We start from the raw sequence: 19,577 nt of genomic DNA on the forward strand, positions 1-19,577 counted from the left end.
TGCTCATTATTATTTTTACTCCTAAAATATCACTACTATTTTGATCAATAAAAAAATATATCACAACTATGATAATATGTATAATTAACTATGTTTTAGTTGAATTTATGAACTGTTACAATTGACCCCGTAAGTGGGGACAATTGTAACAAGTGCACGACTGTCAAAAATTGTTAATAACTAATATAATAATATTTAAAATCAGGTATTTAATTTTTTTTCTAGTAGAGGATAGTCTACTTTACTCGTCTGTCAATTAATACTAATAATATATTGGATTTTTTGTTAATTAAAAACAGTTAAGTAAAAAATGTTACAATTGACACCACTCTCCCCTAATGATCAAACTCTTAATCATTAAGATAGCAAGTTGGGTTTATACGCACTTCGAAAACTGGTATCAATTTTGTTACAATGAAGATGGAAATTTCTTAATATTAGCTTCCACTATCGAATTAAAATTACATATCCGCCACCTTCGGTTTTATATATGTACGAGGGTTGTTTTTGTTAGTAAGGGCCGTTTGAAGCTAAAAACCAAAACGGAAGAAAATTTTCAAGAAGCAAATTTATTTTCAGATTTTAAGTACGTTTCTCTTTTTTTTCTCCAGCATAGTTGTCAGAGGCGCGATGGCTATTGGGATAGAGCGTTCGCCTTCCAGTGAGGCAAACCGGGTTCGAATCCCAGTCGATAAGAATTCCGCATCGGCAGTGCTAACGTGAAATATCCTCAGTGGTAGACGGATCATGGATTAGAGTCCCCTTGCCGTCAGGCTACCCGTGGGAGGTTCTCGTGGTCTTCCTCTCCATGTAACGCAAATGCGGTTAGTTTCATCTTAAAGTCCTCCACGAAGGCAAATCTCTCCCAATACTTGATCCAGGAGTTCCCTTGTCTTCTGGATTGAGTTCAAAATTACGAGGCTTCGGAGTTGAACATTAGTAGTTGTAAACCCAAAAATTGGGACGGCTGTTCAACGTCGGTTATAAAAAAAATCACACAATCACATAAAAAACTATATATTTATATTTTAATTACCACTTTTTTTAATTTTTTCCAGGTGCGCATAAACCCTAGCAAGGTAGCTATTTTGCATAAAAATTTAAAAACTGTGTAAGTAAAGGTGAAGGAAACAAAATGTTTAAACTAAATATTATCAACAAAAAATATTTGCAAGTTTACAACTAACCAGCTGAATTCCGACAGCTAATGTTAAATTAATGCCTATAAAATTTATGATAAACTTATAAAATATTTGTCCCCACTTTTTAAATTTTTCCTGATCATGGCCACCCGGTTTAGATGATGCCGGGTCACAAGGGCTACTAGATGAAGTTTTTCCCTCAAAAATACATTGCTGTCAACTCTGCCAGTTACCTGAGATGATTTTATGTTTCTATTTGAAAGAAAATAAAAAAATATGCATTTGTTTCGTTCTTTACTTCTTCGAAGCTGTTTCTTAAAATTGAGTTAAAAGAATAAATATAAAACTTTCAAATTTTTGTTATGAATAGTCATATGCTTGTTTCAAAAAGTGAGTTAGATGAAGTTAAATATAGTTGCTTTAGTTTTAATAATAGATATTTGGCCTTCTTCTGCAATAAATAATAAAAATATTTGGGATGTAAATGCAATTTGAAAATATACTTTGTTGCTAAGACATGATTCTGTACAATTCTCATATAGCTTTGTAAATATTAGTCCTCTAGCTTCGAAATTTAAATTTTTCAGAATTATCATTTTGTTTCCAAAATGGTCGCCAAGTCTTCAAAATTATCGCCAAGTCGGCAAAAAGTTTCGCCAAACCGAGTTTCGCATAAGAAATGCATTAGGCGTATTTTCTCTCTAAATTAAATTAGAATTAAGCAAATTTCATGTAAATTTTCTAATTAAACTGTTAATTTAGCTTGTCTCAGATATTTAGTCTCATAACAAAAGAATATTCACAAAATTATACTCAAATTTACAACAATATTAAAATTAATTAAGACTATTACCTCGTGCATTTGTTCTATGCATAAGATTCTGTATGACCATATCGTAATCGTTATCAGTAAAATGATCTACATTTATGCTCTGCGGAGAACTGAAGCAGATCTCTTTACGGGCTTCTTCCAAAAGTTTCTCGTACCCTTTGTTCCCGTAATCAGTATCCGAGTAAACAACAGATACATACGTCCAGCGAAAAGCTCTAGAACACAAAGAAAGTAATAAAAAATAAAAATAATTTTTGTTTAAGAGATTGTTACATTTTGTTAAGTATTGTAATAAAAGTGTTTACCCTATATAATCACAACGGAAGAATTCACAGGGAAAGATTTACTTATTTCTACCCACCAAAATATGGTTATAAATTAACCCTTTCAGCAGTTGTGGGATAAAAACTATACCGCTTATTTTTGACAAACTAAGTTTATAATAATTCTTAAAATAAGTGAACGAATGACCACAAATAGATTCTCTTGACTAAAAGGATTTTTGACTAAATGGAATGACTTGACTAAATTTTCCACTTAGAACAATCCAACTTATTTCTTAAAGTGAAAATAACCTTTACAATTTTCATCAACTTAGTAAAATATTTCGTGATCACTTCTTCAAGGTTGAGACCAACCTACTAACAGGAACTAGAATGTCATACTGAATTCCAAGGCTGCCAACTACTACGCTTTTTGCAAAACATTTTATTGAGTGGAAGACGAACAACGACTAAAGCTCTCAGAATATTGGCTCTCAGAATATTGGCATTGACATTTAAGAGCTTTTGAATCTTTCACATGTTGTGGAAGGGAAAATTATTTTAAATAAAATTTACTAAACAAAGAATCAAACATTGAGATACATAAACTTTGCTACCACTAGAAGAAATTTATCCAAGAAGCTTATAAAATTGCAGCTTTGTAATTCTATAAAATATCACACAATATTTGAAGTATACACGAGGTAATAATTATGCTCAGCTTCATTTCTTAAATTTTGTAGCTTATCAATAGGGAGAACGTAAATTTGTGAAATCTACTTTTGGAATCGTGCTACCAGGCCCCTGTACACAAGATTTTAAGTAATTGCGCATGCTCCCGTAAAAAGAAGAAAAATTTATATGTAAGTTTGTTATCTTTTATCGTTTGCTATCCAAGTGAAAATAAGAGATTTAGCAAAAATCCGTAAGTTAAAAGCGCTAACGTTGTGGAATACTGTTTTAACTAATATTTACAATGGACGTAGACGATCTCTTCGTTCAACCAATTGTTGTAATATCACAGGATTCATTTCTAAATTTCATCAATATATTTCTTCGAATTCGCATTCTATGCCCATGCTACAAGTTCGAAGGTAGGCTTATATGGAAAACAACATTTAACAGCTATAAGCAGCATGCTTGTAGCTCTGTTTTGTCGTTTTGTTTTGTAATCACGTCAACAAAACGTAATGAGACGTGAAATAAATGCGAGCATGCGCAGTTGCTTTAAGTCTTACGTGCGGGAGCGTACGAAAGCTAACGTAAAATTGCAAAATCCCAAAATTATCTCGAAAATAAAAATTTTTTAAAAAATATGAATTAATAGACTTATATGTATATGTTATTTTTATTTCTTTAGAATATAGACTTATATCTCTAGTTATATAGACTTATATGCTCATGTTATTATTATTGTGACGCCCGGTGGCTGAGTGGTAGCGCTTCGTGCTCCCGTACCACAGGTCCTGGGTTCGATCCTCGGGTCGGGCAGGGTTGACTCAGCATTTCATCCCTTCAGTGGGTCGATAAATGAGTATCAACCATGTTTGGGAACTAAACACTGGGGATTTCACGTTCGGCTGACCACCTAACCGGAACATCTGCTCCTGCACCCCAGAGCCCAAGGTCAAGAAAACTGAGATGGGCACAGTAGGCCTTGGCCCTCCATGGGCTGTAGCGCCAATGTGTTTAGTTTATTATTGTTGTATTACATCTTTATGTTATTTTTAATAGATCCGCATCGTTATCTAAATAATATTTTTGAGGAAATATACAGGCTTCAGCGATAGGAAAAAACTTAATAGACCCTAAACTATATTATACATATTTGTTTATTTATTTTCTTGAAAGATATAAAACAGTTGTTAATATTGTATTATTAAGTCGCACGGTGTGGAATGCTAGAAGCCTGCTATTTTGGAACAAGGTTGTATCATAAACGGTAATTTTGGATTGTCTGTCTTATTACAGTTTTAAGAACTTTCGATATGTTCTGGATTTGAATGAGTAGAAAATAATTTCGGTAAACAAATAAATGCTAACATCGTACTTGAGTATTTCAACAATGGCCTTTGCTTGATTCACGTCAGATGGTACTGTTCTAAAGAAGTATGAATACTTTTCTTTGTTGCTCAAAGTTGGACTTGTTGATTGGTAACTTACCTACAAAAATAAATTATATGAACCACTCTATCTATACGAATCCCGAATTGTCAAAATCTAGCATTTATACTCATTTGAAAGAAAACAATATGTTAACTTACATACATTTGAAAAAGTTTTAAAGAGACATTGAAAAAAGGTAAACAGGTTCAAAAAAAAAACACACCTAAATTAATAAAATAGAGCTAAAATATTACAAAACAATAAATGAGTAACTTAATCGACTAATACTGTTATTGAAATAAATTGTTTCTCTATAATTCCTATAACCAGAACAACTGAGCTGAAAACTGAATTTTAACTTTAAAAATTAAAGGTAGGTGTAATTTTTTGTACATTAATGTTTTATGGGGTGCTAAACACGAATCCACATTTTGCAATCTAACTTTTTTCCTGGAAAAAAAAAACGGAAGAACACAGCATTTTCCATATTTTCGGTTTAAGATAGAGAAATTCTGATCGCATGTTAGAAAAATTAAAAAAAATATCTACCTAGCAGAATCGGCCAAAAATATAATCGATTACATTTTTCGATTACAATAATCAATTACTTGTAATGATGATTGCAACACATCATAAATTTAATTACAGTTGCAATTGTGATTACAACGCTCAATTACCGTAATCAATTACTTTTAATCCTGATTAGATTTCTGATTACAACTGTAATCCTGATTACAGAAGTTTATTATAGTAATTAATTACTTATTATCATGATCACAACTCCCCTTAATAATTTTGATTATACCTAACCTATATGCTGTCTTGTAGGGTTTTGCCAACAAGTTTTTTCCCTACTGATGGAGTAGGAGGAGGAAATCTATTGAAGAAACACCTGCTCAAGGAAGTCATTCTATCATCTATATTCAAGATTACACTAATCAATTACTTGTAATCTTGACTACAATTCACCATAATTTTGATTACAACTGTAATCGTCATTCCAAGTAATCATGAGTACTTGTAATCATAACAAGAAACAATTGCGGGTAATTATGATTACAGGTAATCAAAGTATATGATTACAAGTAGTCATGACTAAATGTAATAGATATTAGAAGTAATCGTGATTACCTGTAAACAAAATATACGATTACGAGTGATTACGATTGCATACTATATGTAAATACAATATGTACTATCCACAATATAGGGAGTGGAGTAATTGTAAAAAATCTCTTCCAGTACTTCAACGGAAAAAAAATGGAAGGGTGCAATTATAAAGAGATTTGTTATTTTATAAAATTCTCCTGTAGGAACTTTTAATATCGAGAAAAAATATTTCAACCTTTGAGGGAAGAACTCCCGTAAAATAATTTAACTTTATGTGAACAGTTTTTCTTTTAGCGAAAAATGTCTTGGAAGACTTTACATGGCCAAACTATTGACACAATTTGAAAACTCATACTTGAAGTTTTTAGAAATGATGTTATTTTTAATCAAAATAAGCTGAGAGATAGAAATATTGATTTCCTTTTTCAATACAACTATATATTCAATACAACAATATATATATAACTTAAAAAAATCATTAATGTATAACTATTTCCAGCCATATTACTGCTAGTGGAAAAAAGCATCGTAAAAATTTCAAATTATGGAGGGAATGGTTATAAATGGTGTTTATTTATAAATTTAATTATTTTTTTATTATAGTGAATTTTTTATTCATTATTGTGAATTTTTTTACAAATATTTGAAAATGGTTCCATAACCAACAAACTGAAAACTTTATGTAATTTTATTCATTATTTTGAATTTTTTGTGAATATTTCAGAATGGTCGCAGAACCTACAAACTAAAAACTTCACGCATTTTTATTCGTTATTGTGAATTTTTTATAAATATTTCAGAATTGTTGCAGAACCGACAAGCAGAAAACTTTATGCATCTTTATTCAGTATAGTGAACTTTTTTATGCAACCATTCTGAACTTCATGCAACCATTCTGAAATATTTATGTATTTCAAAATGGTTGTGTAACGAGCAAAATGAAAACTTTATGCATTTTTATTCATTATTGTGAGTCTTTTATAAATATTTCGGAATGGTTACAGAACCGCCAAACTAAAAACTTTATGCATATTTATTCAATATTTCGAACTGTTTATAAATATTTCAGAATGGTTGCATGACCAACAAACTGAAAACATCATGCATTTTTATTCATTATTGTGAATTTTTTATAAATATTTCAGAACCGTTGATCATCGATCTTAAGTATTTTCTTACGAACTAAAAAAACAAAAGATGTTAGTAAATTTGACCTCATACACCAGTACAAATACAAATCTTTGCATTTTGATGAAACCACCATTGAAATCTGTCTTAAAAGTCACAAATCCTAAAACTTAATATCCGGTATAAAACAGTGACTATTTTAAATGCAACAAAATACAAATAACATCGTATGTTTTTTTTCCTCTTTTACGCGGGGAAAGAAACCCTATAAGAGTATTTTCATTTCCTCAATCCAATTCCCCCACGCACACACATGTTTGGCTAAACTTGTTAAACACATGGAAAATAGACATTTTTGTCCTCTCTGCGTCTGTTACATCCAGAAATAAATAACACTTCCTACCAGCTGAGAAAAACGATTTAATCTAATAAAACGATACACTGAATTTAAAAGCAACCTACGAAAATCCTCAATTTTACATATAGATTGAATTTGGAATAAGCAACAAAATATTAGATAGCCGTAACTTTTGTTCTAGTGTGCACTACCTTTAAGTTAAGTGAACGAATGTCAACGCGTTCATGACATTATATATAGTATTCAAAAGAAGGGGAGTGGGGAATTAACCGCAGCCGCATAGGCGACATTCGATCGAATGTTTTTAAAGTGATTTTTCTTATTTTTACCATTTGATGTTTTACCTGACCTTACACTTTATACGTTTTTTAACTGTATTTTTGGTTAATTTTACTATTTCAGATGTTTTAAGCGCTTTTGACTTGTTAAGAATTTTGGCTCTCTTCAAGATCCCTTTCATCTTTTATTTTAAGCCAGACACTTGGACTGGTTGTTATTCCGGGGGCTTTTCCCTTTCATGGTTCAACGACGGTTATAAAATATGAAATAAAACAAAAGTGAGTAGTGAAGGTATAACGCTACATTTCACCACCATCCGGAAATGCCACCGTTGATTGATAAAATCTATTTAAATTGATTAAAATTTTTTCTAGCCTCCCAGATTGCTATTAAAAGTTAATGTTTTCCCATTGGTTGTGAATAATTTTGAAATATAATTTTGATTAAAAAATTAAATATCAATTGAGTTTCTACCACTTGTCACTTGTGGCTCCCCTGAGGAAGTAACTTTAACGAAGATGATAATGCGTTAATAAAGTCTTAAAAATATCTAATACGAACAAATATCTAAAACAACCACGAATTTAAAAAACAACAACATTAAACGAGATGAAGGAAAGAACCAGATAGTTTTTGAAATTAGTGTTTGGAGAATTAATTTTTGTTGAGAATAGTTTTTGCTCGTATTTAATATTTAAACCAACGCGTTACGGAAATTTTAATTAATCTTTACAAAGTTTATGCTTATTCGATACTGGTACCTCAATTTATTTTTGTTTTGTTGACATGTGAATGTTGTGACATAAATTTATTTTCATTAAAAAAAAAATAAATAAATAACTGTTTCTTTAATGAAGCTGGATTCGTTACAGTGCTTTCTGCTTACACTTTGTGAACACAAAACCAACGCAGTGTTAAACGTTGGAGATGACCCTTTCCTTTCAATCATTAGATATTGAGCAGTGGTGGCTCAAAGGATAGAGCGTTTTCTTTCCAATGAGGCGCATCGGGTTCGAATCCCAGTGATGGCTGGTTGATTCGAATTCTGCACCCAGCTCGCACCAACCACAGTGCTGACGTAAAACTTCCTCAGTGGTAGACGGATCAAGGGGTTAGAGTCCCCTTGACGTCAGGCTGAACGTGAGAGGTTTTCGGGGTTTTCCTCTCCATGTAACACAAATGCTGTTTATTTCTTTCGAAAAATCCTCCAAGAAGGCATATTTCTCCCAATACTCTATCCAGTAGTTCCCTTGTCTTCTGGGTTGGGTTCAAAATTACAAAGCTACGAAGTTGAACATTGGTAGTCGTAAACTCAATATTGGGTCGGTTATTCAACGATGGTTATGAAATAAAATAATTAGATATTGACTTTAGAATTGCTCAAGTTACTTAATGCCTACCCTGATGTGCTCTAAAAAAAATCTGATCCGATCTGACATGACTCAAAGAGATAGGATAATGACATGACTAGGCATATAATCGGATGACACAAACATAAACATGGAATCAAAAATAGCACCATAAGTGCACGGTCCGGTGGATCCACCTCCCCCTCGAAATATTTGTTTACATTAACGTTAGTTCTCCTAATCGCAGAAAAATTCAAACAGTGATAGCAAAACAATATCGTTTCACTCTGTATTTTTTGACGAAACTACCCATTCGATATAAGACATTATGAAATTAATAGAAAAGCTGCAAAAGACTTGACAACAAGCCCATCATTTAAATTATTTAAGAGATTATATTTTATTTATATTATATCTTATTTTCGTAACGGCTCTATAAGATGGTCATACTTTGGAAATATTTGATAAAATTGTTTAGAAATTAACAGGTTTCACTTTACGTTTAATTTAGTTAAATGCATTTTAACATCTACACACGTTTCTCTTAATTTATAAAAACATTTTGGTAGGCAGGAATTTGTTAAAAAAAATTTTTTTTTTCCTACCAATTTTTAAAAGTTTCCAGACTGCAGCCACCCTGTAGTATAAATTCTTTGTGTATTTAGCTGTAATCTAAAGAAGAATTTAGAAGGCTCTGCATTATTTATCTGAAACTATCTGGTATCTATCTGGAAACAACATTAAGGAATGGTTTGGAATAAAATGTGTCACATTTGAAAAAATATATAATTTACCAGATATACTGCCCCAAATGCTTTTTACGTATACAGTATTATACTTAACGCGGTGCAAAATTATAAAGTGTTATCCATATTTTTATTAAATAAATGCGTTACCACCGACTCAATTTTTTTTGTAATCAATTAAGTAAACTAAAAAATAACGAACAATTACTTTTTTGCTTAACCAAAACATAGCACTTGAAATATATAATAATATAAGAAAATTAAATTTGCTAATTTTTTCTCTACTACTGTTTAATACTACTTGCCGAAATCTTAGTGAGTCTAGATACAAAAGAACAAGATGAGTTAGCCTTCTGATCACTTCAAATAGGTATGGGGGCTTTGAAATAGGTATGGAGAATCGGGTCATTTTTTTCATTTCTTCCACTAAAGCCTGGTCCAATTACACTCATGAACACACTGTAAAAAATCCTTCATGGATGGTTCGACTGAATGTAAACAATAACAAGCTTCCTAAAACCTGAAGAAATATGGAAAACTTCCAATGTATCCCTCCGCTTATGTTACGCTTACGAGGCGATGTGTGAACAGGCTTGATATTCTAGGAAGTTTTATTATTGTGATTTGTGTTTAAATTTACGAGTAANTAGCACTCTGTCACAATTTTGGGTTTAGTCATTAACGCTATAGCACACGACTCGATATACCCTTATTCTAGTTGTAAACTTCAAACGAAAACTGTTTGCGAACGAAAACTTCAAACGAAATAGACATGAAGTCAAAGTAAACAAATAAAAGAGAAAATTTCGTTTTGCGTTCGCGAATCTGAAATAGCTGAGCGTGATTAATTCCTTTCGACTTAATGTTGTTTACTTTACGAATCTATTTTTTTCTCTTCTTCTTCTCGTCGATTCAAAAGAACGTTACCTTTCGTTTCAGTGTTTTTTTTTCTGAATTTTCTTTTAATCTGAATTTTTTTTTTAATTTTCTCCTTGAGTATAGTTTTATAACTAAACTGGAACAATTTAATATATTTTTTTATGCTTCAAAATTCGCCTCATTTTGAACTATAAGGAATACTCTGTTTTCATGTTTCCTATTTTTTAATTTTTTCATTTTTGTCATATTTCTATGGGGTGATGCAAGTTCAAATGATCGAATTCTGATCCCGACTCGCAACAAATGCAGTGCTGACGTAAAATATTCCCAGCAGTAGGTGGATCATGGGTTAGACCGCCTAATGTTCTCGGCCTTTGCCTCTTTATGTCACAAAATGCGGATTAGTTCCATCAAAAATTCTTCCATGAAGGCAAATGTCTCTCAGTACTTGATCTAGAAGTTCCCTTGTCTTCTGTATTGGGTTCAAAATGACAAGGCTACGGAGTTGAACCCTAAGTAGTCGTAAACCCAAAAATTGGGTCTGCTGCTCAACGACGGTTATAAAATTAAACAAAATGGGTATATCAATCTTTATTAGTTTTTATTTTACTTTAGTGTTATTTTGAAGTGTTTAGTTCTCACGTGGCAACGGATCACACCCTTATCCGAAAACTCCTCCGGGGGTAGTTCGATCACTATTAATCGTATTGTAATTGCAACTATCTGCCTACCATCCAACTACTGCGAAATTTCCATAGATCGTTTATTACAAGTTATGCATTCATTCGTTTCTTATTTAATGTAACCCTTTTATTGCTGTAGTCCCTCTGCTGAAGTGGCGCTGTTGCCATGAATGACCGAAATCAAGACAATATCGACTTTCACCGGTGAATGTCAACAATCACATAGTCGCTTCGGTGAATGTCCGAAATATTTGTAATATCCGATTTGAATATTAATTTATTCATTGATAATATTATATTTATTCGATATTTTAATATTTGATGAGGATACATTAAGAGAAACATCAGTGTTCGGAGTACCGGTTAAATGCATACCGGGCAGTGGCACTTGACCTTAAAAAAACATTGATGTAGGGCATACCATGCAAATTTATATCGGGCAGTGGCACTTAACTTGACCAAGTATATATTTCGGATATTTTCCAAAACGACTATGTGACATTCACCGGTGAAAGTCAACAACCACCAATTTCGGAGTAACAACGCCATTGAATAGTTGTATGTTAAGTAGAATTGCTTTGCATTGCATTTGTAGCTACTTCACTTCTAAATATGAAACACAGTGCATTCACAAATATACTTTTAGTGGTATTAATTCCAATATCGGCGTATTAGTCAGTGGCAGTTTGAATCACATTGAGGCAGTTCCACTTCGATGCCGGCTAATTACCGTACTAGTACGCATACGGGAATGAGCTCATACACATAAAGCACTGTGTGGTTGCCGGCTAAATAAGAAATTTTAACATTACCTTAACATTAATTAACAATTTTACATTACCTTAAATAAATTAATTACATTACCTTAAAAATTAATTACATTACTTGTTGTTGTTGTTAATTTACGTCGCACTAGAGTTGCACAATGGGCTATTGGCGACGGTCTGGGAAACATCCCGGAGGATGATCCTAAGTCATGCCATCACAATTTTGATCCTCTGCGGAGGGGATGGCACCCCGCTTCGGTAGCCCGACGACCTGCGCGCGATGTCGAGCACTTTACGGTAGCACAGTTTAACGAGGACCAATACCGCACACCCTCGGTCCCTACGCAGGCTGATCCAAGTGGTCACCCACCCGCACACTGACCGTAGCAAGTGATGATTGACTTTGGTGATCTGCTGGGAACCGTGTCTTAACGATCAGTCCACTACGGGACCGTACGCATCGTTGCATTTGTTAAAACGGGAATAAGATCATACACATAAAGCATTGCGTGGTTGCCGGCTAAATAAGAAATTTTAACATTACCTTAACATTAATTAGCAATTTTACATTACCTTAACTAAATTACCTTAAATAAATTAATTACATTACCTTAAATACATTACTTAATAACATTAATTTTAACTATTACCAAGTTACCTCCGCTAATTCGTTAGCTAATTACTTTCGCTAAGTGTTTTCTGAAAGCTGCGATGGCTCAGGGGATATAGCGTAACCTTCAAATGAGGTGAACCGAGTTCGAATCCCGGCGATGGCTGGTCGATACGAGTTCTGCATCCGACTAGTACAGTGATGACGTAAAAACATCCTCAGTGGTAGACGGATAATGAGTTAGAGTCCCCTTACCATCAGACAAAACGTGGGAGGTTTTCGGGATTTTCCTCACCATGCTACGCAAATGTAGTTTAGTTCCAACAAAATGTTCTCCGCGAATGCAAACACATCTCAATACTTGATCCAGGAGTTTCAATGTCTTCTGGATAGGGTTCAAAATTACAAGGCTACGGAGTTGAACATAAGTAATCGTAAACCCAAAAAAATTTGTCGGCTGTTCACCGATGGTTATAAAATATAAAATAAAACATAAATGTGCAGTGAAGGTATAACGCAAATTATTTTACATTTCACGACCATCCGGAAACAAAGATGCCACCTTTGATTGATAAAATCTATGCAAATTGATTAAAATTAGCAACTTTTTCTAGCCTCTCAGATTGGTATTGAAAGTGAAAATAAATAGTGTTTTCCATTTGGGTGTGAATAATTTTGCAATGTATGGTAATTTTAATTAAACAATTAAATGTGACTTGAGTTTTTACCACTTGTTAAATTTTTTTCCGCCTGTGGCTTCCCTGAGGAAAAAACTTTAGCGAATTAATAAAGTCTTAAAAATATCTAATAAAAATAAATAGCTAACACATGCATGAATAAAAAAAGAACGAGACGGTTTTTGGAATTAGTTGATTAGTGTTTGAAGAGTAAATTTTTGTTGGGAGTAAGTTTTGTTTGTATTTAAGGTTTATACTAACCAGTTACGGAAATTTCAATTTATCTTTGCAAAGTTACTGCTAAAAAAAAGAAGAAAAGAAAAAAAAACTGTTTCTTTAATCTATTTGTTTCAATGTTTTCTGCTTACACTTTGTGAACACAAAACAAATACAGTGTTAACCGTTGGAGGTGACTTTTTAATTTCAATAATTAGATATTGAGCAATGGTAGCTCAAGGGATAGAGCGTTTACTTTCCAATGAGGTGCACCGGGTTCGAATCCCAGTGGTGGCTGGTGGATTCGAATTCCAACCCGGCTCGCACTGATCACAGTACTGACGTACAACATCCTTAGTGGTCAATCCCCTTGACGTCAGGCTAACAGTGGGAGGCTTTCGTGGTTTCCTCTCCATGTAACGCAAATGTGGTTTTGTTCCATCAAAATGTCCTCCACGAAAGCATATTTCTTCCAATACTTGATTCAAGAGTCCTCTTATCTTCTGGTTTGGGTTCAAAATTGCAAAGCTAAGGAGTTTAACATTGGTGGTCTTAAGCCTTCTTTTGTCTTCTTGGTAGTCTTCTTTTTGTTTAAAAAAAATTCCTGGAATTTGATATCTTTAGTACTGTTGTGTCAGCTGTAAATATTTTCTGAGTTACAAACATCCTATGTAGTAGGGGTGCAAACATACTTTGCACCCCTACTGAAGATGCGACATCAATATCTCTTCTGATTGTTACTGTTTATTTTGTTTGCAGTGTTTGTTTGCATTTAGTTTATTTCTAAGTAGCACTGTTTTCAGGATTTCATATTTAATATTCTACTTATTTGTTAAAACCCTAACTTGAAAATTTTGAATATGTTTGCTCATGTAATTGAACTGTCACGCTCACTTCGAACTTTCGGACTGCCCCGGATGCCCCCTTACGGGGGCGGGACGGGCTTAAGCTTGTTATTGGTAGTCTTAAACTTGAAATTGGGTCGGCTGTTTAACGAATGTTAGAAATAAAAAAATAAGAAATTGTCTTTAGAATTGCTCAAGTTGCTTGATGCTTACCCTGATGTGCTCTCTAAAAAATCTGATCAGATCTGACATGACTCAAAAAGATAAGATAATGGACATGACTAAAAAATTCAAACAGTGATACCAAAACAATATCGTTCCACTCTATTTTTTGACGAAATTGCCCATTCGCTATAATATATTATAAAATTAATAGAAAAGCTGTAAAAGACTTGATAATGAGCCCATAGTTTAAATTATTAGAGATTATATTTTGTGTGTGTGTGGGGGGGGGGGTAACCTTATCTTCGTAGCGGCGTTATAGGGTGTTCACACTTTGGAAATATTTGATAAAATTGTTAGAAAATTTGCAGGTTTTACACGATGTTTATTTCAGTTAGATGCATTTTAACATCTACACAGGTTTCTCTTAATTTATAAATACATTTTGGTAGGTAGGAATTTGTTAAAGCATTTTTTTCCCTCCATTTTTTCCTTCCAATTTTTAAACTTTTCAAGATTGCAGCCATTCTATAATATGAATTCCTTGTGCACTTAGTTGTAATCTAGAGAAAATACAGAACGGTCTGCATATTTATCTGAAACTATCTGGTATCTATCTGGAAACAATAATAAGGAAAGGTTTGGAATATTAAAATATGTCACATTTGAAAAACATGAGTGTAACTTATCACATATACTACCCCAAATGCTTTTATGTATAAAGTATTACACTTAACACGGAGCAAATTAATATAGTGATTGCCATACTTTTATTAAATAAATGCGTTACGAACGATTAAATTTTTTTTTGTAATCAGTTAAGTAAAATTAAAAAAAAAACGAACAATTACTTTTTTGCTAAGCCAAAACATAGCACTTGAAATGCATAATAATATAAGAAAATCAAACGTGTGCTACTTATTTCTCTACTACTGTTTGATATTACTTGCTGAAATTGTAGTGATTCTAGATTCAAAAGAACAGTGTGTGATCACTTCAAGGGGGCTTTGAAATAGGTTTGGAGAATCATTTTTTTTTCATTTCTCCAACTAAAACCTGGTCTAATTGCACTCATGGTCATACTGTAAAAAATCCCCAATGGATGGTTGAATGAATGTAAACAATAACAAGCTTCCTAAAACCGGAAGGAATTTAAAAAAAACTTTCGGTGTATCCCTCCGCTTATGTTACGCTTACGAAGAGATGTGTGAAAAGGCTTACTATTCCAGGAAGTTTTATTATTGTGATTTGTGTTTAAATTCAGGCGTATTTTTACCATTCATACGAGTTTTTTGCAATTTATAAATTCTAACAGGTCGTCAGCCTTAATCAAATTTAACAAAATTAATATCACAGCATAAATAAAGTGCAAGGTTAGTCTTGTTTTGAGTGTTATTCCTTCTTTGGCTATATTTGTGTAAAATAGCACCGTTTGTTATTGTTTGGGGCGAAGTCTTTTGAATTCCTTTGTTGTTTGTTTCGTTGCAAGTTAGATAGAAACAACAAGTTACATTGTAAGCATTACAAGTTTAATAATATTGAATGGTGCGTTTTTTCTAACTTAGGAGTAAAAATCGGTCGGAAGTAGTAACCCAGAAATCCCAAGACGAATTTTAACCCCTAGCGCCATCTGCACTTAGCTTTACCCGGTCAACCAGTTACAGCGAAGGCCAGGATAACCTGGTTGGTAGGGCACTGGGCCCATGTCCAAGAGTTCGTGGGTTTGATCCTCGCCGGCCGAAGACTCCCTGTGTAGTAAATAGTGACTGATGCACGTAAAATCTGTCGAGTCGCAAAGTCCTCTATGTTCCCATAACAAATCAACACCTCTGGGAGTACTGATCCAGGAGTTCCCTTGTCTTCTGGATCGGTTCAAAATTACAAGGCTACGTAGTGGAATATTAGTAGTCGTAAACCCAAATTTGGGTCGTCTGTTCAACGACGGATATAAATAAAACCATCCATAGCAAAAGACAGCCTCTGATTTCAAACCAGTAGGAGTTCTCGTGACAGCTGAAAAGTACTTCCAATAGTGTATACATATATAAGTGATGTTTAAGGATATAAATACCTGTGGCACACGGAATAATCTCAGCAAGTTGGCGAGCTGAATGGAAACAGAAGATGATTGTCCACCAATAATGCCAACAACCCTGTCAAAGCTACCATTTCTGTAGGTGGGAAGTGAGCCATCGGTGCATCGGAAATGCTTGTCATTATGAGCATTGTTACGGGCAATAAACCCCTTGATGAAATCCAATGTTTGCTCCAAAGCATAGGCTGTTGAATCACAGCTGTCCAGAGCTAAAACACCCAGTTTGATGCCAGGAAGAATTTTCGGATCAGAGTTAATTTTCTTTATTGTGAATAACAATGCTTCCAATTGGTGGATGCCTTCATCCTTAAAGTAAAAAACGAGGAAAATACTTTTAAAATTTATAAAACTTTCGGTGTATCCCCCCCCACTTATGTAACGCTTACGAGGAGATGTGTGAAACAAGCTTAACATTCTAGGAAGTTTAATTTATGTGATTTGTGTTTAAATTTACGCGTAATTTTACCATTCATAAGAGTTTTTTTTTTGCAATTTATAAATTCTAGCGGCTCGTGAGCCTTAGGGGAAAATCAGTTTCAGAAGAAAGTTGGCATGCACTGCTGTTGATAACTGTTACATCATACGAATGCATCACTGCCAACCCGAAAGTCCTAGTTTCCCAGAATATTCAAAGCTGGTATCATATAACAATTTAAGGTTAACTTAATTTGTTTAATTTTTTCCGCATCCATTAGGTCCTATATGCTTAAGTTTGCCTTTACAGGGCTGTCAACTTTCTACGCTTTTAGGAAAAATTTCTTCCAGTGGTAACTAAGTTTATGCTTTAATGTATTATTCTTTCTTTTATAAATTTGATTCAAAGTTATTTTTCACACCACAACATGAAATTGATTTGAAGACTTACATGAAAAGCCACTTTATTCCAATGCTCTGGTGAGGAGGTTTCTAAAATGTTTGTCAAAATTAGCAAAAATTCTGTAAGCTTTAGGTTTTTACTGTCTACCACTCAATGCAATATTTTCCAAAAGCATAGTAGTTGGCAGCTCTAGAATCAAATCGTGCTCTGTGCCAGTTCACGGAGAGCTTCATAGAACCTGAATCGGTGCTTAGTACGAACCCTGTCAAGGATCTTAAGGTGTGGGAAAAAGCTTCAAAGTGGTACAGAGATGCAAATTGCTCCGGATTCAACAAAATATAAAAGAAAATTGTAGGGAACAACCGACTAAAATTTGCAGATTTTCGCTTATTTTTGCACGTTCTTAAAGGATTCAGCTCAGTTGCTAAAATGGCGGATTACATAAGCCTTTGAGCTATTCAGAAGTAGTGGTGATTAGAAACCCTACAAAGCGTATTTACTAAATCAGCAATCATACATTAAAAGAATACCACTCGAAAATATATGTCCGCTGTCCGGAGCAAGTTGGCATCTCTGGTGGTAGTTAAAGTACAGTCGAACTCGTTTATAACGAGCTCGGATTTAACGAGAACTCGGATTTACCGAGGGAAACGAGAATATTTGGTTGGATCAATGTTAAGTCTATGGAACAGAAATCGCTTTTGAGTAGCCACGAGCAAAACCCGGTTGTAGCGAGCATTATTTTTCTGTCTTGCATTCTTTTTTCTCATCTTTCTGTGTTATCTTTTTTTCAAAATGATATGAAATGAGCGAGTTCAAAGTAAGCTGACAAACTATTTTAAATATCTAAATTAATGAAAAAAATAAATGTTTTGGTAAGAATCTTTGCCTTTATTTTTCTTTCCGTTTATATTTTCTTTCTTTAAAGACTGTAGCGCAACTAGAAATTTTTTTGCTGGTTGGGGAGTTAGTTGTTATTAAATTAAGAAAAGTATTTAATTAAATTCATTAATGTAATTAAAGTAAGTAAGTATTAATTAAATTTTAAGTCAACTCAATCATTTGACCTCCCAAGCCCCCCCCCCACTTCTGGTTGCACGTCTGCCTTAAGGATCCGTTTATTACGAGCACTCGGATTTAACGAGTACGTGTTACGGTCCCTTTGTGCTCGTTATAAACGAGTTCGACTGTATTCACAGAGCCTGATTGAGGCAGGGGCACATGGAGCAGTTGCCTCCGGCCCCCAAATCGAATAGAATGTTTGTTTTAGGTTTCCTTCTTTAATGAACTTTTTATAAAGCAAAATATCAGTACAGCGTAAAATCAGTCAGTTTTATATTTACTGCTTCATGAATCTATTGTAAAAACACAATCTATATTTCGTAAATCCATGGCTTTCTAAGGGCCGAGTTCGGATAAATTTTCGCAATTAGGACGGATAAATTTGGCTTTGCGATATGCTTTCAAAAAATACAAGCTTCTGATTGGCTTAATTAAACCATCGTAATTGCAAAAATTTGGCTGAATTCCGGTCTGATATCAGCGAGGATTTGAATTTTTCGCAGTTAGATGAAAAAGTAAACAATCAGAAAATTGCATTCGGCATGACGGTCATAGAATTGTCAGAAAATCTATAAAATGAACAGAATGATATTTCATCTGACCATAGGAGGGGGTGGGGGACTTAATAGCTATTTTAGGTTCTAGCCAATTCTCTTGTTATATATAATGAGGTGAAAATTTAAAAACCTCAATAAAGTTCAGTTTTTCATTACTGAAGTAGTGAAGCAGAGGGGGCTCCGTAAGAAGTTTTCGCTCCAGGCCCCAATTAGGCTATGGCGAGCCCTGAGTATTCTTATAATAACTAAATGGAGGAGTTTGTGAATGATAAGATGAAAGGAAGGGTTAAAATGAATTTTTAAAAAAAATCGATCACGATGGTTGATAGATTTCGCACCTTTACATACCATCCCGTATGTTAGTTCTATATTATCTCGGTAGAGTGTCTAGTTTTTTTTATTATTATATGCGCATGCATGCGAGTTGTAACGTGAGAGAATGAAACAGATTTTAAGTACGCAAGCATGGAGGATGTAACGCGAGAGTCTTAAGAAAACGCCATACAACCAGGGCTAAAGAGAATACAAGGGCTAGTTCACTCCGCTCAGAGCTGAAGCTACGATTTCCCTCCTCATGACGTCACTGTGTCCAAAGATCTCGGAGATCGCAAGCAAAGATATGATAACTTTGCATCTTTCTCTTGTAAAAATAAGTTAGACTTTTTCTGGTTATTAGCCTTCAAACTTTACGTAATTAACACATTATTTCCGTTCATAAACATAGTTCAAAAAAAACTTTCTTGGTTATTATATTAAAAAAATACCATTTTAAACTTATAAAAATGTTTTGCTAGTTGGTGAAAATGACACGATAAATACTTTATTTTAAAAAGTTCAGTTTTAACTTTAACTATTAAGAAAAATGAAGGCATATATCGACACTTTTTTTATCTA

The 19,577-nt window shown here is 33.6% G+C and overlaps 1 protein-coding gene across 1 annotated transcript in view; it reads right to left on the reverse strand.

Moving 5' to 3' along the window:
• LOC107439307 (metabotropic glutamate receptor 3) overlaps window positions 1-19,577 on the reverse strand; it is a 96,873-nt gene that overhangs the window by 28,776 nt on the left and 48,520 nt on the right. Inside the window, exons 4-6 of the mRNA XM_071185078.1 lie at window positions 16,224-16,553; window positions 4,288-4,400; window positions 1,996-2,189 (exon numbers count right to left, since the gene is read on the reverse strand). Of these exons, the coding sequence (XP_071041179.1) occupies window positions 1,996-2,189; window positions 4,288-4,400; window positions 16,224-16,553 (637 nt within the window). The remainder of the gene's footprint in view (window positions 1-1,995; window positions 2,190-4,287; window positions 4,401-16,223; window positions 16,554-19,577) is intronic.

Source organism: Parasteatoda tepidariorum, chromosome 9 (assembly GCF_043381705.1).
Source record: "Parasteatoda tepidariorum isolate YZ-2023 chromosome 9, CAS_Ptep_4.0, whole genome shotgun sequence".
NCBI lineage: Eukaryota > Metazoa > Arthropoda > Arachnida > Araneae > Theridiidae > Parasteatoda > Parasteatoda tepidariorum.